Raw genomic sequence first — 25,282 nt, forward strand, 5'->3', positions numbered from 1 at the left:
AAGGACAGAAATGGTATGGACCTAACAGAAGCAGAAGATATTAAGAAGAGGTGGCAAGAATACATAGAACTCTACAAAAAAGATCTTCATGGCCCAGGTAATCACAAAGGTGTGAGCACTCACCTAGAGCCAGATATCCTGGAATGTGAAGTCAAGTGGACCTTAGAAAGCATCACTACGAACAAAGCTAGTGGAAGTGATGGAATTCCAGCTGAGTTATTTCAAATCCTGAAAGATGATGCTGTGAAAGTGCTGCACTCAATATGCCAGCAAATTTGGAAAACTCAGCAGCAGCCACAGGACTGGAAAAGGTCAGTTTTCATTCCAATCCCAAAGAAAGGCAATGCCAAAGAATGCTCAAACTACCGCACAATTGCACTCATCTCACACGCTAGCAAAGTAATGCTCAAAATTCTCCAAGCCAAGCTTCAACAGTAGGTGAACCGTGAACTTCCAGATGTTCAGATGGGTTTAGAAAAGGCAGAGGAAAAAAAAAAGAAAAGGCAGAGGAACCAGAGATCAAATTGCCAACCTCCGTTGGATCATCAGAAAAAAAGACCCCCTAGGGGTACCTGAAACCAAGGATAGTCCTGCATCCTATGTACACTACATTTCTTCCTGCATACACCTATAATAAAGTTTAATTTATAAATTAGGCACAGTAAGAGAGTAACAGAAATTACTAGTAATAAAATACTATAATAGAGGTTTAAGAATATATCTCTCTTTCAAAATATCTTATTATTCAAATTTAATGCTTTTTTTCATCTTAACTAAGCACTTATGACACACTGTGGCTATAACTTGCAATTTGAGGCGCAACAGCAAAACTAACACGAATTTATTTTTCCTTCTTCACAATTTCACAGATAGAAGATTCCTTCTTACCATAGATTTTGGCAACATCAGTCAGTATAGGATTTTTTTCCCTGTCCTTTAGTCGAGAAGTTCACCTTTTCAGTTAAATAAGGCACTTCATGGCTTCTCTTTGGCTTATCTGAATTGTGAACATCATGACTCTTGCGCTTTGGGGCTATTATTAAGTGAAATGAGAGTGACTGGAACACAAGCACCGCGATACCATGACAGTCAATCTGATAACCGAGACGAGATGGCCACTAAGTGACTAACGGGTGGGATACTCTGAACAAAGGGGTTACTCACATCCCGGGCAGCACAGAGCAGGATGGCAAGAGGATTCATCATGCTATTCAGAACAGTGTACAATTTAAAAGTTATAATTTCTGGAATTTTCCATTTAATATTTTCAGATTACAGTTGACACAGGTAACTGAATCCGTAAAAATTGAAACCAAGGATAAAGGGGGACTATTTATGGGGCTTCCTAGGTGGCTCAGTGGCAAAGAATCCACCTGCTGATACAGGAGACACAGGTTCAATCCCTGGGTCAGGAAGATCTCCTGAAGGAGGAAATGGCAACCCACTCCAGTATTCTTGCCTGGGAAATCTCAAGGACAGAGGAGCCTAGTAGACTATAGTTCATAGGGTTGCAAAGAGTCAGACATGACTGAGTGACTGAGCATACACAGATATATGGTATTTGTATTTTAAGAAGATCACTCCAATTATAGTGTAGACTCAAGAATATTAACAGCTCAAAGACAACAAGAGTGAAGATAACAAAAGGAGAAGACCTTTCAGAAGGCCAGGTAAGAGCTGATGAAGACCTGGACCGCAGTAAAGACAGACAGTGACTGAGTGCAGGCACAACAGACCTTGAGATAAAACTGACAGCACTGGAGCTACCTGAAGCATCTGATAGGAAATACTGTGGTAAAAATAAACACAAACACCCCACTTAATTTGACAGAAAATGACAGCTAAATCCCAAACCTCTGAAATTACATGAAAATATAACACTTTCTATGAATACCTAATTATATAAATACAAGTTGTAAGAGAAATAAAAATTAACCCTAATTAATGTGCAGTCTTTTTAATTACTTTTAAAATAACTGTAAAGAACAATTTCAAAAAAAGTAAAGACAATTTCAAAACCCAGTAAAGACATTTCCATGGAAAACAACACAGGTTATATTAACTATATGTTAATTTTTAAATTAATTGAATTTTTTAAAAGAAAAAAGAACATAGGTTACTCACTTTTAAAACCCAAGCTCTCACAATAAGTTATTTCCTTCATTACTCTGATATCTCCAGTAATCTAAATAAGTACCTAAGTCTCAAAGCAAATGCACAAACTTCTAAAAACAAGACAATAAAGAAAGGGTATTAGATAAAATATCTTGATAGAACTTCATCAATTTAATAACAAATAGGATCATTTTTGCAATAAGGCAGCAAGACAGAGACTCTAATTTCAAAAGAAAAAACAAAGGTTAATAAAGGGCAGTCTCAACAAACCAGATAAAATATTAAGTGGCATTCATTGTTTGTCTCTTTTACAGAATGTCAGCTTCAGTAGAAAGAAAACATTACATTCACCACACTGAGAATATTCTTCTTATCTCTTTTTATTAAGACACCAAGATAAACTCCATTTTGCTATTTTTCCAACATACACAGTGATCCTCAGCATAAATATTTGTGTAATGTGTAATTTTACTCTCAAATTTGCAGTGCTGCTTTGACAATATTTCCCAAGTTGTTTTTTTTTTTTTTTTAATGCCATGGAAGAAATGTTCTCAAATCTTATAATGTTAAAGATTTTATGATCAAAAATAAATCACAGGTATTTACATAGTAACAGGATCTTGACCTTGCAGCTTTTGGTCTGCCATGCCATTTTTCTCCACTATAATATCTGAAGTCACTGCTAATCTAATTATGCACAAGCATTCTGTATTCTGCGACTGTTTTATCAGCGAGGACATTGGGATGAAATTATTTTAAATACAGCCAATTCCCACACTGGACAATTGATTACCTAGTGTATGGATTATTCATTACCCTTGATACCTAGTAAGGCCATTCTCTGGTCATTTTTGTAGCTTCTGTGAAGGGAGTGAACTGAAATTCAAATGATTCCAATTTTGCAATGTTATTAATACATATGGCAACATCCAGAAGAAGAGAATGAAAGCACCCTTTAAATTGAGGCTTTGCATGTCAATTACCCAATCTGTTGACCTGCCAATACCAGAATCATCAATCATGCCTCTGCACAAATGAACAGAACTGAGGCTCCAACAAAACACACTCTGCTCAATGAGAGGATATCCCACTATAATTCCTCCTCTTTTGGTTTTAATTGAGAAAAGAAGAGTAAGCAAGTGAGATAGGGGAAGTACAGAATAAATATTACTGGTCATTAGTCTCCCTTGAGAACCTTCCACAGTACTGGAAACAAAGCAGGAGCTCATTAAATATTATGTAAATCAATGCACAGCTGGAAAACCTTGCAAAACATGAAAGTGCTCCAGATAAAGTATCTTCTCATTCTAAAACTTTTTTCACACTTTTTCACAATTCTCCTGCATTTTCTCTTTAATTCTCCATTAGATGCCTTATTCACTTCTCCCCTGAAGTATGAACTCCATGACTTCAGGGGCCGTGTGTTTATACTTCTCTGTACCCTACACATGATACTCAATGAAAATTCCTTCTAAATTCTCTCATAACTCCACAAGAAAAGTAACAGCTTGTCTCATTTACAACTAACTTCTATTTTTTGACTACACAGGCATCTAGTAAAACAGCACATGGTTCATTAATATTCTAAAGGACACTTGATTATCATGGCTAATTAAGTAAAAATATCATCTGCTGTTATAGCAGATCACATCACCTAAAGACTCTAAGGATGGGTCACTACTGTTACTCAATTCATTTTTACCTTCCAGAGTACCAATGTCAATACAAGAGAGTTTTGAAACTTGTCACGTGCTAGAACATGAGAAAGCACAAAGGTCCTTACTTGTGATTGCTTCAGACATATCAATGTGTATCTTCTAGTTACTTTTTAGGCTCAGGAATTTTATCCTTAGCTTCTTGAATATAATCAGTAACAATGGATTATAAAGTGATGGGACTGTGTACTGATAGACAGCCATAAGGGTAACCACTTGAACACTTTATTCTGGTGTTATTGATAAGCAATCTAATATGGAGATTCACTATAAAAAGCACAAAAACAAAATTTGAAAAAACTGTTTAATAAAATGAATGTGCATCTTATTCAACATACCACTGAAACACCGCTGATAGTGGTGATTCAGTAGGCTAATTGAGCAAAGCAATGTGACCTGGAGAAGTAGGCAGAGAGCAGGGCAAGAACTCTGACCTAGCAGCAGCTGCCGGATGGGAGGGAGAGAGCCTACAGAACCAGACACCCCATCAGCCCATTGGACAGATCCCTTGGGGGTGGGGGTAGGGGGAAGAACACAGACAGGACTACTGACTCGAGGAAGACCTGTTAAGCCGCACTGTCCTACCTCTGGCTGTCACTGCTTGATGGTAGTACATGTCTGCAGAGGAGAAGATGAAGATCAGGTTCTTAGAGACTTGTGTAAATCACAAAAATGTTAAAATAAGGTCAAGGGGTTGGGGAGCAGGCTGAAAGGAAGTGGATTCAGATGCATGAGGTCTAGGCAGACAGATATAAAAGAAAGATGCTATCCAATCCCCATCAGACCAATATGTCTTCAATACATATTTATTTGCAAACAAATCCTAATATGCCCATTGGGTATTCTTGGCACTGACTGATAATCCTTGTTAGACTTCTAGCTTATTTGATGCTCCTAAAAAAACAAAAAATCAACAATGAAAACTAAAACAAAACTCCAACCCTGTATAACTTTTCTGAAAGATATTCCCTCTTTTGATCGCTAAGGATAAACAAAAGTCATTCCATATTTCTCCAAAGGAAAGAATTATGTGGAATAAAGATCAACTGTTATAATGCTCCTGAGGCAACATGTCAAAGTTGGGAGCCAATTTTCTTTTGCAAGTCAAATGTGAAAACAGAATCCAAGACCATGAATTCTGATCTATAGGCAGCTTTTTAAGGATGTCCCCGTAACTGCACATGTCAAAGTGATAATATTATCCATGTCCAATTATTTCTAAGCTCCGTATAAATGTACACACTGTATTATGCCACCATTTATCTTCACGAGGCTATAGAATTCCCCATTACAGTAAGGGATAAAGGGCACAATCTTTTGTTTTCTTACATAAACAAGTCCTCCTTCCACAAATCGCTCTGGTCTTTACAATGACTTCTTTATTTTTTACAAGTCAAGTGTACAGTATTTGCTTCATTTCCCAACCAAAACTAATCCATGCAAATTCACAGTTTCTTTCCCTTTAGTGTTAATTTAGATGGAGCATCTATGATAGAAATCCTAAAGCCTCGTGCTCACATGTACACAATCTTTAACAGAAACTTGACAGCGGTTGATTTAAAACAAAACAAGTCATAAAACAACCACCTCTGGCAAAGCCCAAAGGAATTAAAACTACACCCTCTCGCAACCACAGCACTACTGTATCCACCCTTCGAACATTACAACCCACCCATTTACCAAAACCACAGCTTATTCCTGATTTAGAAAAAGTAAAGTTCGTGGACTTACTGAACTACACAACTCCAGCCAGAAAGTATAAATGCCTTTTCTACACCAGGCAATTTATACACCATCTGAACTAAAAACATCACACTGTGGCTCAGTATCAGCAGACCACTGTGGACCACCTTCTTCACATAATAAACAACTGACATCTTCAAAGAGCAGTAACTAGTCCCTCCTGAGCCACAGTTTAACAGACAAGAGCAAATGGCTTAACCTACATTATCCGTGAAGATGGGTGCGTTTAATTTCCAGTCCATGGAATATAATTACTGTCCCCATAAGCTCATATTTAACTTAGTTGATTCTCTCACATTTCAGCAGTTTCGTTTCCCAAAAGAAGGGGAATGACAGGTCTCTGAAAGGTTTTAGCGAGGTTTCTCTTGGCACGGGAAGAATGTGATAAACAGGGAAAACACAATCACGCGGAATGTCTGGATGAGGTTCTTTTGTAAGCCTTAAATAGCACTCCCCCACTGGGCTGTGCCACTGCTCTGAATGGAGAAACCATTTCAGAGCCTAACAATTCGGTCTGTCCAGTAAACATTCTAGGAGGAAGACCTCAGAAATTCTAAATATAAAACAGGGGTGTGTTTAAGAAATATTGAAATAGTTCCCCTCTTTTCTGCCAGGATTGATATTTTTCTTCACCTTGAAGAAGGCAAAACATGTTAAACCTGAGAACAGAAAACTAGTACTGGTCTGAAAAAAAACTTGAAAGAAATCCAAAAACTCCTTTTGGACACGATATCAAGGGTTAGTGCTTCGTGTGTTCATTTCCTTGGTGTCACCCTGGCACCTGTTCATTCAAGCGTTCAGGTAATTCAGTTGTCTTAAAGAAATACACAGAAAGTCTACCCACGATTCCCAAAGTTTTCTCAGTGCACCGTTTTAGAAAAGACCTCCATATCCTAACTTTCAGTTGTTGTAAAGAGCAGACGATTCCTCCCAGGATGGTGGCTTACCATTGAACTTTGCACAAGTCACATGAGTGTGCGGAAGGTGGGGTGGGGGCGGGGGGCGGGCAGAGTGCTGGGGACACGTAACAGCTATTTTATCCTTCTGAGAAGGACACGGTCTCAAGTTGAATCTAGTTTAAGGAGTATTTTTACTTTAGACATGTACACAAATGACTGACACTGAATTCCAACATAAAAACACCACAAAAATTCCAAAAGGGGTCAAAAACTGTGAACGGAAATCAGTGATAGCAACAAAGAACAGTACAGAGCAAACTTCTAAAAATGTGTACATAAAAAAAAAAGTCAAGTCACCTTTTCTGGGCTGGGTTCCGTAGGTCCAGTTTTCATCATCTGCTTCCACCTGCTGCCCACAGACCGACAACTCCCCATCACTGCGAAACAGCCTCTTTGTTTGCCTGGACAAGGAGGAGAAATTTATCCAACTCACAGCACGTGAGAGGGAACCTGGGTTTGACTTGAGTCTAAAGGAACCTGAAGAGCCTTCCTTTTTCATCTTCTTTCACATCAAAGTTGACTACAGAGAAAGGTCAATCCAGCCAACAAAAACCTCGTTTTTTCAAATTGTCCCAGGTCCTTTCCACGAACCTCCTCCTTGCTACTTAGTCAGACAATATTGAGAGTCTGAGTCTGCAGAAAGACTGCTTCTGTGTCATCCAATTACAAAAAAAAAAGGGAAATGAGAGTTTAGGGGGGAAAAAAACGTTTTTTCACATTGTGGTACTTGGTTTAAAGATCAAGAATATCCACAGTCTCCCTCCACCCAATAAAAATGACTAAAAGTATAATTTTAAAAAAGCAGCAAAACGTTCATTTCAGGAACGCTTGTCAGGACTTGGCGAAGAGCAGGACCAAGGCACTCCGACTCTTTGGTGTGTACCTAGCATCCCGTACTGTAATCCTATTCCTCTCCCAGGCATCTTTCCCCGCTCAGGCAGAAAGCCAGCCGTCTGCTGCAGACAGAAGGAACTCCTCAGGCTGGAGAAAAAGATTCAGCGTCAACTCAGGTACCTAGTTTAAAGTTCACCCACACAGGTGACTTGGGAGAAATCAAAGAGTTCGACTCACTGGCCCCAGCTCAGTGCAGAGTCGTAAATCCCCCACTTGCCCTCCTTGCCGTCTGTGAAGCGCCCAGGAGCCACAGGACTCCACAAACAATAAAACAGGCTGCGTGGCTATTGCTTGGATTACAGAGTAAGCGCTCCTGTGAAAGGCGATAGGCTTTTCCGGACACTGAAGCCACCTCATTGGAGACAGAAAACCCCGCCTCCCTGCAGCCAACACTTCAGAGGGAGCTCTAACTTCTGAACTCCAGCAAAGCTATGAAAATGCAAGTCTGTGTAGAATACAGACTTCCGGACAAATTTTTTAAAGCCAAAACTGGATTATCATCAGACCACTTCTGGAAGTGGGATTTTTTTAGAAGGTGCCTTCAAAGATGATGTAGTTAAATTTCATCAGCATTCCTAAATGGATTTAAGAACGTCATCATCTACTTCCAAAGGGAATGAAACTGACCAAGCTATGATGTCACTTGCAGCTTTCAGTGAAGGTGAAGTGCAGCCATTTCTGCACCTGTCTTGGCCTCTCCTATTTTCCACCAGCAGCCAGAGCGTGGGACTGATGAGCCACCTCTGCTTCGCCACCAGCAGCCCGCAGGGGTCATTCCTCTCCTCTTTGAATGATCATCCTATCACAGAGAACCATCATCTGAGAGCTACGCTGGTAACAATTAGCTGCAGGCTCGAGCCCTTTGTAAATCTTAATCAGAGCATGCAAAATATCTAGAGCCACATGTTGGAATGCATTAGGGTGCAGCATTTCACCCAAGACCAGCATAATTCCACAAACCTAGGGGTGTGAAGAATTTCTGCAGCTTTCTATCATAGAGACTTGGGTCAGTATCCTCTCCCAAGAGAGTCATTCAGAGTAAGGACACGTAGAAAGCTGGGTCCATATCTCACTCTCCTGTACTCGTTTATTCGCTCAGTTGTGTTCGACCTTTTGTGATCCCAAGGACTGTAGCCCGCCAGGCTCCTCTGTCCATGCAATTTTCCAGGAAAGAACAGTGGAACAGGTTGCCATTTCCCCCTCCAGGGGATCTTCCCCACCCAGGGATTGAAGCTGAATCTCCTGCATCACAGGTGGATTCTTTACCACGGAGCCACCTAAGAACCCCCTTCCTGTACTTAGCATTGAGCATTAAGCAAATAAAGCTAACAAACTGCAATAGAAAACCAAGTTTGACTGAAATTAATAAAAGCAGGATTTTAAAAGCATCATACATCTATTGCAGTTAACTGAGATGGTAAGGAAAAGGCTCTACACGCTTAACAGGATTGGAACATTTATAGAAAAAAACACAGAGCAGCTACCAAGTGTTCCATGGATGGGCAGCTCATACTACCATGGAAACCATGACAAGGAACAGGCGCTAAGACTCAAAGGCAAAGCTACAGAACAATCCAGGTAGCAAAAATACGGACTCAGTACAAAAGCTCAAAGTGTCCTCAAGAAATCACGTCGTTTAAATCTCTCAATCTACTGATGGAGAAATTCAGGTTCAGAGAACATATGTAACACACCAGTGTTACTCAGAGGAGTGAGACCTCCACTCTGATCATTACTATAAGGGTCGCAGAGAGTCAGACACGACTGAAGCGACTTAGCAGCAGCAGCCTAAGGGTAAAAAATGATATAACTATACATGGCAACAGTGGCTAAAATCACAGTTCAAATATTCAATATTCTTTTCAAGTCAAAGACTCTGAGAAACTCAAAATAGTAAAAAAACAAAACAAAACAAAAAAAACCAATAGGCCAGAAAATACAAAACATCCCAAATGCTGCTTACCGTTGGCACAGAGGACCCTGTGACATCCGGGTTATTTATTCGTTGAGGATCCATGGACCCCAAACAAGGAACAGTGGTTTCTGGACTGATTTTTATGTCCTACAGTTAACAGTTTTAACACAGAAACACAGAAGCCCTGAAATTAACCTTGTGCTGTGCTGTATATTCAGGAAGTACTGCTGAACATTTTCCCCAGCCCGGCGTCCTCCAAGTGTACACACATACACACGCAATAGCGTAGATGAACTGGTGTCATTAGCAACCGGTGTGTCTTCCTCCAGTACCTCCTGTTTCTCCACTCCTCTGGGAAGAAGTAGAGGAATATTCACCACCAAGCCATCAGGAAGGAAAACTGGTCCATTCAGGGACTAGACTCATGACCCTCCCTCAAATTAAGCACACACTTATGCAGAACTTCCAAGAAACTTAAAGGTTTCCCATTAGTCACAAGACCAATAGATATGCTTGCATGTAACCAATTCTCCATCTATTAGCTATTCTGTTAGACTGAGCCTTGATTATTAGTATCTTCACTTAAGTAAAAGGAGGTCAAATAAATTAATTACTTTTACAACTGGATCAGAGTTCCCCTATGATCAAAATAAAATACAATGACCTAAACCAGCTTTGGAGGAATACTTGGATTTTAACTTTTCATTTTAGATAGGTGGATTCTTGATTGCCTCAGATGGTAAAGAATCTGCCTGCAGTGCAGGAGACCTGGGTTCTATTCCTGGGTAGGGAAGATTCCCTGGAGAAGGAAATGGCAACCCTCTCCAGTGTTCTTGCCTGGAGAATCCCATGGACAGAGGAGCCTGGTGGGCTACAGTCCATGTGGTCGCAAAGAGTCAAACACAAGATAGATACTCCAACTAGTTAGGCACTCCAATTAGCTTAGAAAAACGTAAGTGAATTGCTTAAAAAGCTGTTGTGTGTGTGCTCACTGGTGTCCAACTCTTTGCAAACCCATGAACTGTAGCCCACCAGGCTCCTCTGTCCGTGGAATTTTTCAGGCAAGAATACTGGAGTAGGCTGCCATTTCCTATTCCAAGGGATCCTCCCGACTCATCTCTTGCATCTCCTGCATTGGCAGGCACTTTACCTCTGCACCACCTGGGAAGCCCTAGAAAGCTCTCGCATTCATTCAAGCTTTATTTGTGCCACAACGATGACGAACCACACCCATTACCTGGACCTATCAAGCCAAGGGCCATACAAAACTACCCCCACCCCAAGCATCGGGGGTCGTGGCTACTTTGTGCCACGCACACCATGTATACTACCGCTAATCTTAACAATAACCCCGCAGTGGAAAATCCCCACTTTGAGAGTATAGCCTGTTTCTTCAAACAGCTTCAGCGATAATCTTCAATGTAATAAAATCTTAGTTTAACTATTATTTCCAAGAAAGTCTACAATAAAATACACTCTCCCCAGACCTTTTAAACAGACATGCTGAACAGATTTTATCTGCATTCCTGACTGTGAAGTGCTTCCCATCACCCACTCACTGTCAGGCTGTCGACGTGAAGCTTCTGTTGTCCTCATATGTGCCAATAACTGTTCCCTTCCTACCACTTTGCCCCTGCTGAGCTTCAGGCATCAGGAAATCAGATAAACAACCTTGCCTAAATTATATGTTTCATGTGAGTCAGCAGTGCTCATGGAGAGAAATACGTAACTTCAGGAGAAGGACTCTGTCACAGCTGTCTCCTGGCTGGCACCCTTGCCCTTTTACTGTGAGATGGGAGCCTGAAGGCTGAAATGGACAGTGGTTAGGCCTGGGAAACTAAGACCTTGCTTCCAGCTACTGCTCACTGCTATTTGCTGCAAGCTGCCACTCACCACTGTGTGCGTCCAAAATCAAAACAGCCTCTGGGTAACGACCCCCATGTGAACTTACACCAGATTTATGATTTATTGGCTCTTTTATATTAAGTTCTTAGCACTTGAGGGTGGTGAGAAATTAACCCAATGCTACTGACAAAAGGACAAGAAATTATATTATTTCATGAATGATTTAAGTAATGCATTAATGAAAAGTTATTAATAACTATAAAAACTGGGAGACATCAGAATGTGTTACTAAGGAAAGTTCTAGAATCATCTTCTTTGAGAATTCCTGAGTCAAATACCCCTTAATTTGGAAAGATTTATTTATATTTCCAGCATGAGTCAAAGGGATAGACTGAATACGTTTGGAAAGTCCTTGCCAAAAGACACAGTATTTCATGTTTCGATATATACCGACAACCTTAAAGAGGAATTTAGCTCAAATGGAAGTTTTTGATTTCATAAAAGTTGTTAAACATGACAGGATATAGGATTAGACAAACCTCTCAACTCAGTCAGGCATGTAATTGCTCCCCCTGCCATCTGCATTAAAATGCCAGCCAAGAGTGGGAACTAATTTCAAGTGCCATCAGGTTTTTGGCCTCAAAGGCCACAAAGGAACACTATGACTTTGAATTTCCATGTGTACCTTTTCTGCCCTGACCCTCTGTTACGAAGTCTAAGCTCATACTGCGCCCCATACTACAGGCCAATAATCAAGAGACGAGCTGTTGGGGCAAGGAAAAATGACTTTATTCGGAAAGGCTGCAAACTGAGAAGATGGTGGGCTCATACCCCAAACAACCACCTTGCCCAAGTTAGAATTCAGGCTCCTTTTATTCTAAAACGGGAGGAGTAAAGCCAAACACTTCCTGGTTCCCATCAGCCTCTGGAGGAAATGTGTTAATTTCTTTCTCCCTGCAGTCATTCACATGTACACCTAGTCAGGAAATTTCCTGTGAGCTAAACAAAGGTATTTTAGGTAAATGCTTATTATCAGGGAAGCACGGTTCCCAGAGATGGGCCATTACGTATAACTTAAGCTCACAGGCAACATAACATCCCTTTAGTGATTATCTTGTAATAGAATACAAAATGTTCTTCCCCATATTGCATCTCCCCTTCAAACCTGGAAGGAAGAATAGGAGAGGCAGAACCCTGATGTCAGAAACCAAAGGAGAACAGTGCTGTAGGGTCAGAGTTGGGGGTGGACAGCACTGGCTTGGCTACAATGGGGCGCACAAAGAGAAGGCTTATGAACGGAGACCAAGGTGAAAAAACCATATACCACAGCAAGGAGTGTGTCATGTTCTAAAGCAGCCCTGACCGGGTAGAGCAGCGAAGAGTGTACTCTTATCAGATTACCCCATGAGCCACACAGATGACCAACAGCGACCTTCAGCTTCTAGAACTGGGTGCAGCAGCTTTTCCAACTGTCATCTCTCATAAATAATTGAAAAGTAGGTTCAAACGCAAACTGTCTATGAGGTAATCTGTACACAAGAATAATGAAACCTTATCTCAACATGGAGAAGTAAACAGTTTGAGCCCAGACATTTATAACTAACAACAAAAAGAAAACCTCATATTGCCCCCAGGGCCACAGCAAGCTAACTCCCACAGTACACTAAATCCTCCTTCCTCGTCCACCTCCCACTCCCTACAGAATTAAGCAACTGATTTACTCAAGGAGGAAGTCAGGGAAGATGAAACATTGCCAATTAACTACTCAGAGAGAGAGGTCTATTTTCAGGGTTCTCCTCATCTACCACAGCTTCAGCATTTACAAAAAAGAAAAGCATTGCCTTTTCACTGAGCTCTAGCTGTGAAAGTCACAATAGGTCCCTTTCCATGGAATTAAGAGTGGAAAGATTAAATGCAAACATTTGCATTTATCTATCATCACAACCTAAATCCCACCTTTCAGTGTCTTCATGTCTGAAAAGTTCCAACACAAAGCCTTAGTGTCACTGGTCCCACAGGATCACCTGATGCAGGAGCAGTATGGCAGCCCATGCCTGCTCTCAATCCCCTGGGATGCAGCGCGCTGCAAGGGGGGAAGGGCTGTTCCCGGTCAGAAGCTGTCACTGATCGGTACCGTCATTGATATGTACTGTGGACTGTTAGGGGCTTGGTAAGCAGTCTATAACCAAGAATATAAACTTTGCCCCGACTTTGACCAAGAAAACGTTCCCATCCAAGAGGTTCATACGAGAAGCTCCCCTAAAACTAAGCATTGAGTCTGAAATTACTCTGATGTAATAAGACCAAGGATGAACTTACTTTGAAATTGAAGTAAAATTCCAAATTAAAAAAAAAAACATTAGTCATGATATCTTTTGATCTCTTCATACCTCTCCTATGGCCTCTCCAATCCTTATAATTATTTTTTCATTCTACCTACTCAACCAGTTCTTCACAAATTTTGTCTGGAACAAAAATTATAGGAAATCTTATTAAAATGCAGAGTCTGATTCAAGTTTGTTATAGGGTCTGAAATTCCAAATTCCCAAAGCACTCAGGTAGGGCCCTCGGACATCTTTGAGTTAGCACAATACTAGATGATAATGCTCCCTGAGCTCTTTCCTGGTGGCTCAGTGGTAAAGAACCTACCTGCCTGCAATGCGGGAGACCCTGGTTTGATCCCTGTGTCAGGAAGATCTTCTGGAGTAGGAAATGGCAACTCACTCCAGTATTCTTGCCCAGAAAATCCCATGGACAGAGGGGCCTGGCAGGCTAAAGGCAGGGATCTCATCTCTTTCCCTCCAGCTCCCCTACAGGACCTAACACAGCCAGCACTAACCTATCCCGGTCACAAGAGTGAACAACAGAACCGTCTATTCATTCCCATGTTACCTCTTGCTTCTGATCTTAGCATGTTTCAGGTCAAAGAGATAATTTGACCTTTATACTAAATTCCATTCTTTAATCACTAAATTCTAAAAGGCAAAAGTAAAATGTGTAAACTGACATATATATGTATATAATCTGAATTAAAGAGTTAATAATAAATTTCTATTATCCATAGATAATGCTTCACTTTGAGAAGAAAGACAGTCATTAACTGCTAGGCTATATACTTTTCTTAGTTTGCAAGGACATGTACACTGCTTCCATCCACCAGAACTCCAGTACTCAATGGCCCTACCCAAAACCTGGGGTAATCAACAGCAAGTCAAAATCGGAAAAATAGCTCACCCTCTACCTGATAATCCATGCAGACAGGCTGGGACCTTCTCAGTTCCACGATGTAAACTTAGTTGCTTTGTGGCAGTGGAAAATTTTTTTTCATCAGTTTTTCCTGGTACATGTTTAAGACAAAGAGTTCACCTTAAGTGATCTTCCAAAATATTTATTGTATTTGTTTCTATCTTTAAAGAACATTCACTGTGACTCTATGAAGCACACTGAATATATCTGTTTTTTTTTAATTAAGCATTTTACCAGTTCATCTATATCCTTTATTATACTACCATTCCATGCTAAGCATGTGTTAAATATTGCTGATATCTTCAGTGATTTCATTGAACCAGATAAATGTGTAAGAAATAAATGAGAAATTCAAACATCTTAAAAAAAAAAAGAGTGGGAAAGCTTACAAAGCAATTATACTTCAAAAAAAAAAAAGTAGGAGAAAGAAAAGTTTGAAAAGTTCTGACACCAGCGAGCCGACAGGGGCAGTGCCCATCTTGCTTTCAGGCACACTGTTCTAACTGGATCATTTGCTGCCAGCTTGACAGGTAAGTATAGAGTCAGAATGAAGAAATCACGGACTTTCCTGTTAGTTTCTTCCCTCTGACAGAAACCCTATGCAATGTGCATCACCATACATGTTTTATAGATGTGGATACCAAGGATAAAGGTGATAAAGTAACTTGCCTAAGTGTCCCTCTACCCTCAACCACGACTACCAAATTAGTAGGAAGCTTGAAATTTGAGCCAAGGATTGTCCTACTCGCTACCCTGGCCTTCACCTCGACCATACGAAAGCCACAGTCCTAGAGTGTCTCCCTGGGCTACTGTAATACCCTGGGAAAGGGGCCAGCTCGCTTTCAGCTGCACCCCGCCCCCCAAAGTTTACCTCCACGAGCCAGCTCACACCATACTCTGGGTCCCTGGGCCCTTGATGCTTACGTGCCCCCATGTGCCAAAACACTTATCTTTTCACCTGCTCAACTTTTACTAAACCTTCAAATTTTCTGCCCAGAGCTGTCTCAGTTGAAATAAGCAAATGTCTATTGGGAGCTATATCTCTTAACAACTGCTTCATAACAAGGCACCCCGGAACTCAATGGCCTAAAGAAGCAACCATTTAGAACTTCTCATGAATTTGTGGTCATCTGGAGGCCAGCTAATCCATGCTGGACTCGACTCTGGGTGGCTCCACTCTAGTATGTGAGACTGAGAAATTTCACGGAACTTATTTTAAAATGGGGGCAGTCCCAGGTACACCGGGAAAGCAAGCCACCCAAGGGACAACCTGTAGTGTCTCTCCTGCTCCTAGGACCAGCAGGCCAGCTCAAGCTTTCCTTTCTCATGGCAACAGCACCAAAGAGCAAAGCTAAACTGCACCAGCTTCTGCATCATGGTTGCTAACATTTATTAGCCAAAGCAAGCCAACTTGGGCGTGGGAGGGGCAATAACACTTCTGAGCAAGCGACAGGATACACGCATGCTCAGTCACGTCCAACTCTTCGCAATCTAATGGACCATAGCCCGCCAGGCTCCTCTGTCCATGGGATTTTTCAAGCAAGAATACTGGAGTGTGTTGCCATTTCCCACCAGGCTCCTCTGTCCATGGGATTTTTCAAGCAAGAATACTGGAGTGGGTTGCCATTTCCTCCTCCAGGGGCTCTTTTCAATCCAGGGATCGAATCCACATCCCCTGTGTCTCCTGCATTAGCAGGTGGATGCTTTACCACTGATCCACATGGGAAGCCAAGTGAGGAGGAGGGAATGCTTATTTCTGAATCTCCTCTACCACAAGCATCTTCTGGTACTTTACTGAGGGTGAAAGACTCCTAGGACATCATTTCTGACCTCAGGGATTAGACTGAGTTACTGTCTCTACCAGGTTCCCATCGCATCCCATGAAGACAGACGCTGTTCTTCCTCCATCACATCCAAAATCATGCATTTGCCACGGAAAACTGTAAGTTGCCCGAGCGGGAAGACCAACATGTGTACAGTACCTGACATAAAGTAAGAGCTAAATCAAAGCTTGTTAAACTGAACTGGTCATTATATGCCCTTTGTCATCACATTCAATTCTTTCTTATTAAATATATGCCAGTTTACCAGTCCATCCTAAAGGAGATAAGTCCTAGGTGTTCATTGGAAGGACTGATGCTGAAGCTGAACCTCCAATACTTTGGCCACCTGATGCAAAGAACTAGCTCATTGGAAAAGACCCTGATGCTGGGAAAGATTGAGGGCAGGAGGAGAAGGGGATGACAGAGGATGAGATAGTTGGATGGCATCACTGACTCAATGGACATGGGTTTGGGTGGACTCTGGAGTTGGTGATGGACAGGGAGGCCTGGCGTGCTGCAGTCCATGGGGTCGAAAAGAGTCAGACATGACTGAGTGACTGAACTGAACTGAGTTTCATTACTGGACTGTCTTTGATATTCTCCCACACAAAATGTAGGGGTCAGCAAGCTTTTTCCGTAAAGAGCCAGAGAGTAAATATATTAGGTTTTTCCAGCTCTTTTCCAACTACTCTGCCATTGTGGCAAAAAAAGTAACCAGACAATATGTAAACAAATCAGGCTGGTTGAGTTTCAATAAAACTTTATTTATAAAAACAGATGGTGGGCTGTATCTGGCCCCTAGACAATAGCTTGTTGATCCTGGATTTTTTTTTTTTTTTTAATTTAAATAGGAATGGCACTCAAGCACCAATAGTTCAAACAAGTGTTTCCCAAAATATTCCTGTCAGCATTACTCTGGCATCAGAATCAACTTAGATTGGGGGGGGGGGGGGAGTTAGGAGGCCAGGAGGGCTTGTTAAAATGCATACTGCCAGATTTTATTTAGTTCATACCTCTGGAGAAGAAACTAAGAATCCACATTTAAATGAGTCTCATGCATGTTACAGTTCAGAAATCACTAGTCTCAACACCATTACACCACAATTGAAGTAAATAAGCAGAATTCAAATCTCTACTCATGATTTCACTAAAAATGCACAAACATTATACCACAAGTATAGTTATAATACCAAATGAATACAAAACAGACTAGGATGATATACTGAAAAATTATCTGTAGATATTACAAGCAGGATAGAGAGTATAACAAATTTTTAATATTTTTACTTTGCCGTTTCTGTTTTTCCGTAATTTGTATGCCAAACATAGACTATAAGTTTTTTAATCATATAATGTTTAATACTCATGCAGAATTATTTTAGACTTAGAGAAAAGGAGAGAAATCAACACAGATTTAATACTTAACATATGGCTATATGTGTTTGTTTTTAAAAAATAGAGTGGTACAGATAAATTTTGACCTCTCCCCATCTTACAGTGGTAATATCATTCTAAATTTGGTGTGTATCATTCACAGACATATTTTCCATTTTTTTCTACATACTAGCATAGTCATTAACAAGACAGTACTGTTTTGTGTGTTAACTTTTATAAATTATATTGTAAATCATTCTTAAAGTTATTTTTAAGAAAACAGTTAATATTTAAAATTTTCCACTCACTCTGCAACCAAAGGCATGGCAGGTAAAGATACCATGGACTTGGTACTGCTCATGAACCAGTCCACCTGATTATTTTCCTACAATCTTGTTTAGATCATTAAAGGAACACTTCACAGCAGGGTATGTCTAAAAATCAATCTCTAAGCTTCTACATTACATCGATTAAAATTTTACTCATTGCTTAAGTGTTTTTTTTTTTTTTTTAAAGCTTAACAAATTTAAGCCTTCTGGAACACATGAAAACATAATAAAGCATATAATGATGACTTCATAAGATTTTCTCTTCATTCAGCTCAACAGTGTTTATAGTCATCAAAATCTCCAAGTAAAAAGGCTTCTTAGAAAAGGACAATTCAATCTGATGATGAAGACTTTGGCCATCCCTGTATAAGCACATTTGTCAGGGTCTTAAGTAATAAACTGACTTTGATAAGGAGAAATTCAGAAAACAAATGGCCTAGAAGACACTTAAGACATTTAGAAATTTTTGGTTGAAACACCTGTTTCCCAGGGTCAAAACGGATGTGTTAAATCAAGAGAACTTTTGTTTCTATAATACGCTTCTCCAAGATAACGCCATCAAAAGAACTTCAATAAAGGATGAAGGACTTCTACAAAATAAACACTAGACTCTTGCCACTGATGGCAGACTGGAGTGGGTGGAAAGAGACTGGCCAGCACAAACGAAGCTGTTAGTCATAGACTTCCCCTTCTAATCTCCCTCCTCCCAACCCAGCCTCTCTGCTGTTTCCTTGAAACACACCGACAACTACGACAGGGCTTCCTCAAAAGGCCCCGGAGTGAGTGACGCGCTCAGTTCTCATTCAGGCTTAACCCCCTGCAAGACAAAGACACCAGGGATCCTGAAAACTGACTGGCATCCTTAGTGAAAAGCGAAAGTGTCAGTCCCTGAGTCGTGTCCGACTCTTTGTGACTGCATGCACTGTAGCCTGGCAGACTCTTCTGTCCATGGGATTCTCCAGGCAAGAACATTGGAGTGGGTAGCCATTCCCTTCTCCAGGGGATCCTCCTGACCCAGGGATCAAACCCTGGTCTCCCACATTGCAGTTTCCTGCATCACAGGCAGATTCTTCACCATCTGAGCCACCATAGAAGCCCAACATTAGCCCTTGATAATTGGTAGGTTATTTTCATCTGCAGCAGCAGCAAAGAGGTAACTGTTGACTTATGGGACCTAAAGTAGAGGTGGCCAGTACTCAAGTGCAGATGCCTGGTAAGTGCAGAAGCAAGAGATGAAGATTGTGGCTGCATATAGAGGGAGGAGATGGTGAGCTGCAACAGAGGGCCACACTGCCATGAGAGAGACAGTTCACTCAACATCAAGCATGCCAGCTTCACCTACAGACAGAATTCTCAAGGCACTGCACCTTCGTCACTTTCATGGTTCAGTTCAGTCACTCAGTCGTGTCCCACTCTTGTGACCGCATGGACTGCAGCACACCAGGCTTCCCTGTCCATCACCAACTCCCGGAGCTTACCTTCATGGTTGCTAGGCTCATTTCTCTTCCCAAATGATATGAGACAATGAATGGCTTGAAGAAAAGCGTGAAATCCTTACAGGTTAAAAGGAAACACTACAAAAATAGCACAGGTGTAGCTACCTTACCTCCTAAGTAATGACAGTTGTCTAAAATAGCTAAAAAGTAAACTAAGTTCATCATCATATATGCACACGAATGCACACACTCAAAATGTGTTCCAGCATTTTCTAAAGTTTAGTTTATTGCCAGGGCAGGGGAATGAACACAGAAAAAAAGTACCAGTTACTGTATGGTTTCATAAAATATACATTATTGGTCATAGTTGATAAGAAAGTGCTTGGCTAAAAGCAATTACAATTCCAAATAAGGAAAAAAAAGTTAACAGTGTCACATAAGCTTTAATTAATCACATAGTGCAATACTGGTTAGCCAGACCCTAGGAAATTATAGTAGGCTACAGACTATATACAAGATCAGATCAAACGGTGTCACTTAAGGAAGTGACATCATTCAAAAATTACCAGAGTTAGGTAAGGCTATGCTCAGCCATTCCCAGAAAAAATACCCTTTACAAAATGAGGCTACAATGAAGTGTGAGGAAAGTTTAAAATGTAATTGACCATCTAAGGCATAGTCTCATACTAAGTATAATTAAGGAATCAATAGCCTAATAAAATGTTTTGCCACCAGCCTAGTAAAGGTGGAAGCGGGTGAGGACAGAGGGAATGACTGGTAAGCATCTGTGAGTATCCAGAGTCCGGAGTTGAGCACAGTGTCTGGGACCCTAAACATCCCGGAATGTCTGACGGCCTAGCATTGCTCCAAGAAACACAGGGTGGATCAGGCTCAGGTGAAACTGTATTCACTTTTTAAAAACATAAGTGCCAAACAAAAAGCCCTAGATCCAACCTACAGGTGACCTACTGGATAAGAATCTTTTATAAAAAGATGATTCTGATACTCCCTCACAGTAGAGAATCAAGGCACTAACGCAGTTTCTGATAGGCCTGACCCATCCTGTGTCTCTCCGAGCAGGCTAGGCCATCAAACATTTTGCTCTATGTAACATATGCCCCCTACCTCGAATTAAGAAACACCCATCTTTGAGAAAGTTTACCTTTGGTTCACAGATAGAGCTAAGTGAAATGCCAACTCTGCGTTTCAACTGATAATATTTAAAGAAACAATAAAATGAAGAAGCCTATCATTTTTCCAATTCACACTTTTTTAAATGTTTAAAAGAGCATCAGAGGCAAAGCATAAGCTAGCCTCCTCCAAAGCTCCTACACAGCATCAGTGTTAACAGGGCCTCGGGGCTGTGGTGGGGAGGGGGAACCCATCTGAAGATCAAGAACAGACACTGCCTTCCACAGTTACTAGGAAAGCTAAGTCTTCTACTCATGCAGATTGAGTTACAGGAGTCTGAGACCAAAGGAGATCTCAGAGATTATTCTGTCACACACTTTCATCTTACAGATGCGGAAACAAAGAATCTGGAGAGGCTGTGTACAACACTATGACATTAGCTAAGATACTCCAGAACATTTTTAGAAAGTAACTGTCAGGTCATTGGCAAAGACGGGACCCAGAATCAGGCACAGTTTAAAATAACGATCATGATGACGATGCAACTGCACTGAAAATAAACTGCTCTTAAAAAAGGTAAAGAAATTTTCCAAGATCATACCTTTCCAACACTCAGGAGCCTGAATCCCATCTGTCTTCACCGTGGTTTTGAATTGCCGGAATCATCTGTCCATAAAATAGACATGAGGCATACAAAACTATTCTTTCTGAGATTAACACAGGTTAACTGATCTCTCAGAATGTGCTGTTGTTATTAGTCTTTTAACACCTGGGCTGGAAAAAAGGCTCCAGAGAGAAGAGGAAATTAACTTTGTCAGATTTGCAACATTAAGTGTACAAGATTTAATTCAGAGCAGATGGCCTTATTAGAAGAGTGTTTGCTTCAACTATGCTCTACTGAAAATCATGTTTGAAATCTTGAGGCTGGAGCCACCGTCAAAACCCGATATGGTTTGCCTGTGGTTGACCAGCAGGTGGCAGAAGAGAATAATCCATCTTCCGTAAAGCCCCAAGAAGTAGATGTATGCGTGCTATATCACGTCCAACTCTTAGGACACGCCAGGCTTCTCTGTCCATGGGGTTTTCCAGGCAAGAATACTGGAGTGGGTTGCCATTTCCTTCTCCAGGGGATCTTTCTGACTCAGGGATTGAACCCTCATCTCCTGCACTGCAAGCGGATTCTTTACCACTGAGTCATCCCAGAAGCCCTAGGCTTGGGTAAATTCAAGGACGAGTACTTGTAGTACTCAGACATGGTCAAAACTTTTAGGAACAAAGAATCCTGTATAAAACTCAAAAACCTGAGGGTATTTTATAAGATGGAAACAGTCAAGTATCCATTCACTTCAATAACTTACAGGTTAAAATTCTGAAGTGTCTTTGTACTTACACAAGCCATGGCTTGTGGAGCTCAAGAAGAAATATCACAGAGGACACTGTCCAGCCTTTGGAGAAGGCAATGGCACCCCACTCCAGTACTCTTGCCTGGCAAATCCCATGGACAGAGGAGCCTGGCAGGCTGCAGTCCATGGGGTCACGAAGAGTGGAACACGACTGAGCGACTTCACTTTTACTTTTCACTTTCATGCACTGGAGAAGGAAATGGCAACCCACTCCAGTGTTCTTGCCTGGAGAATCCCAGGGACGGGGAGCCTGGTGGGCTGCGATCTCTGGGGTCGCACAGAGTTGGACACGACTGAAGCGACTTAGCAGCAGCAGCAGCAGAATCCATGTCAGTGTTTCCCAAACTTGCCTGCCTATTGGCATGGCCTGCAGGATGTTTATTAAAATACAGACCCCAAGGCCCCATCCCAGACATGCAGAAACCTCACAAGAAATAGCCAGGGAAGCACCTGGGGGGCTTATCAGACAAGTTTGGGGGTCACTGGCTGTGTACTAACTCACTGCCTGGAGGGGAGCTACAGGTCAGGGTGGGCAACACCTGGCTGGGTAAGGCTGATGAACCTCACTGCTCAGCACAGGGTGGGGCCCCCACAGCTGCCCAGCAAGCCTCCCCTTCAGTGGGGACCTGCCAGACTCCTCATCCCCAACTCCCCACCTCCCTGTTTCTCCTTTTCACTGCAAAACCTCCTTCACATAACCCATCTTCCCTCTCCTGGTTCACTCCTGCCTCCTGGACCACCGTCTGCAGCATGAATGCATTTGCTACCTGGCACTTCCAATCTCTTTTTCTAGAGCCTGCTTTTCTCTCCTTCAAATGGACAAACAATAAAATGCCTCTCCCCTCGCCATGCTCTGCTCCTCAGCACAGGGTCTGTCTAGAGTCAGGACGATCCCCTCCTCCCCCACCCTCAAGCCCTCCCTCCTCCTTGGCCCCCTGTAGCTTGGTGCTCACTCTCATCCTGTTAGTCCCTAACACCTCGTAAAAGGGGGAAACAGCCTGACCACAAGTTGGACCGCCCACCTCCACTGGGCCCTCATCTTTCTACAGTGTTTCTGCACTTACTCTGCACATTGCCCCTGTTGTTCTAAACCATTACGTTTCCTTTAAACCTCACTCCTTCCTACCTTCATATCCAGACTCAAAGATAACCTCCTTTTAAATAAAGCAAGAGCCAGACCTCCTTGATGGTCCAGAGGTTAATCTGCTTTGCAATGCAAGGGACATGGGTTCAATCCCTGGTCCAGGAAGATTCCACAAGCCACAGGGCAACTAAAATCGTTGGCCACAACTACTGCAGAGCCTGTGCTCTGCAACAAGAAGCTACTGCAATGAGATGCCCATGCACCACAATTAAAGAGTAGCCCCAGATTGCCGTAATTAGAGAAAGCTGGTGAGCAGCAACGAAGACCCAGCACAGTCATATATAAATAATTTTAAAAATAAAATAAAGCAACAGTCAAGGTCCCTCTTCCCTTCTCCCTTTTGCCCTAAGGAAAATTCTCGCAGCTTCCAGGTTAGTTCGATCCATCTGAGCTGGTCAGTCTGGCCTCCAAGTCCTGTCACGTCAGCCTTGAACCACAGCCCTCACTACTCAGGAGCCACCATGGCTAATCTAACCCAGACTTCTCAGTCTGCTTTAGGCCCCCTAGCAGAGTCCAACCCGACCCCTTCTAGATTCAACTCAGTGCCCCTTCCTCGGTGGCATCATTTCTGACCACCACCACCCCCCTCCAAAGCAGCTATTTTATTTATTTACACTTCCCACCAAGAACTCACAAGCACCATGAAACTGATATGGGATTTCTTACTTTGCCACAGGTAACTGAGGTCTAACCAGCCACTCTGCCCCTTCTCCAGTCCACCAATGATCCAATGATGGAATTGAAAAGAATGTTAAGTCTGTGGGTGTTCAGTAGAAATCTACTGAATAGATCATGTATGAAGTAAGGTTTTACCACTTTCCTGCCCTCCACCCCAAGACATGCTGGTACAGCGCAGAGAGGGGGACAGCACAAATATCTGAATTAGGCAGAGAGAGATTCTGATCTTGATTTCAACACATACTTATTGACAAGTTGATCTTGGGCAAGCCTCTCTGAACCCAGCCACACACAGAAAACAAAGGATAATAACAGCGCCACCTAGTGGGGTTATGAATCAAGCACAGCACTGTAGGACACTGTCGATAAAGGGAAATGATTACTGTCAGCTGTATCTTTTTGAACAGAACAATTTGCAAAATATAATTAGAAAAGAATAGGTAAGAGACTATTGGTACCACTTTATAAAAAAAAAAATCCACTGCAGTAAAATATTACATTGTGGTTTAAGCTGCTGGGGGAAAAAAGGGATAAAATTACAGAAACTTGAAGATATGAATTAACTTTAAAAGTTATCATTTGAAAATATAAGCTTTTCCCACAATTTAGTCAGTTCAGTTGTTCAGTCGTGTCTGACTCTGCGACCCCGTGGACTGCAGCACACCAGGCTTTCCTGTCCATCCCCAACTCCCAGAGCTTGCTCAATCTCAATTATTCCATGACAGTTAATTATTTCCACTATTATTCCATGACAATTGATGTATTTGCATAGCCAAAATTAAAGATAATTAATTAGAAACCTCAGGATATTTTGCTATCCCCTCTCTCCAAAACATTAGATGTCAGATTATCACTTTTAAAGAATACATAGCTAGTTGCTAACACGCATAGTGCTGATATTTCAATGTACCTATCAATCTAGCCTGCATGAAATTCATTCAATGAACATAGTAGGACATAAGATTATTTTTATACACTAGTAACTGCAAAAACTATGTTGCTAAAGATCAGACTGCTGTTCTTAATCAAAAATGTCTGTGGATATATTTCAGTAGGGTGATCTTCAGTTTTTTTTAAAACATAGTGAGGCATATTGAACAGGGTAGCAAGGTGCTATTTTACAGCTTTTGAAAAGAAATCCTGATAGAGCAAAACTTCTGCCTGTAGACAATAATGAACCTTTCTCTGACAGTATCACAGATGCATCATTCTGTATACTAAATACCACAGCCACAGGAAATCTGATGCCCACAGCCTTATAAATCAAAGTTTACTTGCTTCCTCATTCTCTGTTGTGGACTCCCCTGACCATGCTCTGTCACAGCAATTCACTTCAAATTTTAAAAATAAAGATTTGTTTCATGGAGCTTTGATGAATCCCATCTGAAGGCCATTAAAACATACACACCCACTTCCACACAAACCAGAAAATCTGTAGAACTCAAAGAATCATCAAGTCTTGAGGCTGGCAGTTATCCTAGCAACAAATAATTCCTGCTTCCCCTTACGGACAGAATGAAGGCTGAGAAGTG

General features: G+C 41.5%; 1 protein-coding gene across 2 annotated transcripts in view; it reads right to left on the reverse strand.

Moving 5' to 3' along the window:
- The window catches only part of NHSL1 (NHS like 1), a 152,296-nt gene extending 137,476 nt beyond the window's left edge, over positions 1–14,820 (reverse strand). For both annotated transcript variants that reach the window (XM_061428120.1, XM_061428118.1), the window contains exon 1: positions 6,830–14,820. In XM_061428120.1, coding sequence (XP_061284104.1) covers positions 6,830–7,031 — 202 coding nt within the window. In that variant the 5' untranslated portion in view covers positions 7,032–14,820. The remainder of the gene's footprint in view (positions 1–6,829) is intronic.
- Positions 14,821–25,282: the final 10,462 nt, after the last annotated feature.

The sequence above is a fragment of the Bos javanicus genome, chromosome 9 (genome assembly GCF_032452875.1).
Source record: "Bos javanicus breed banteng chromosome 9, ARS-OSU_banteng_1.0, whole genome shotgun sequence".
Lineage (NCBI taxonomy): Eukaryota > Metazoa > Chordata > Mammalia > Artiodactyla > Bovidae > Bos > Bos javanicus.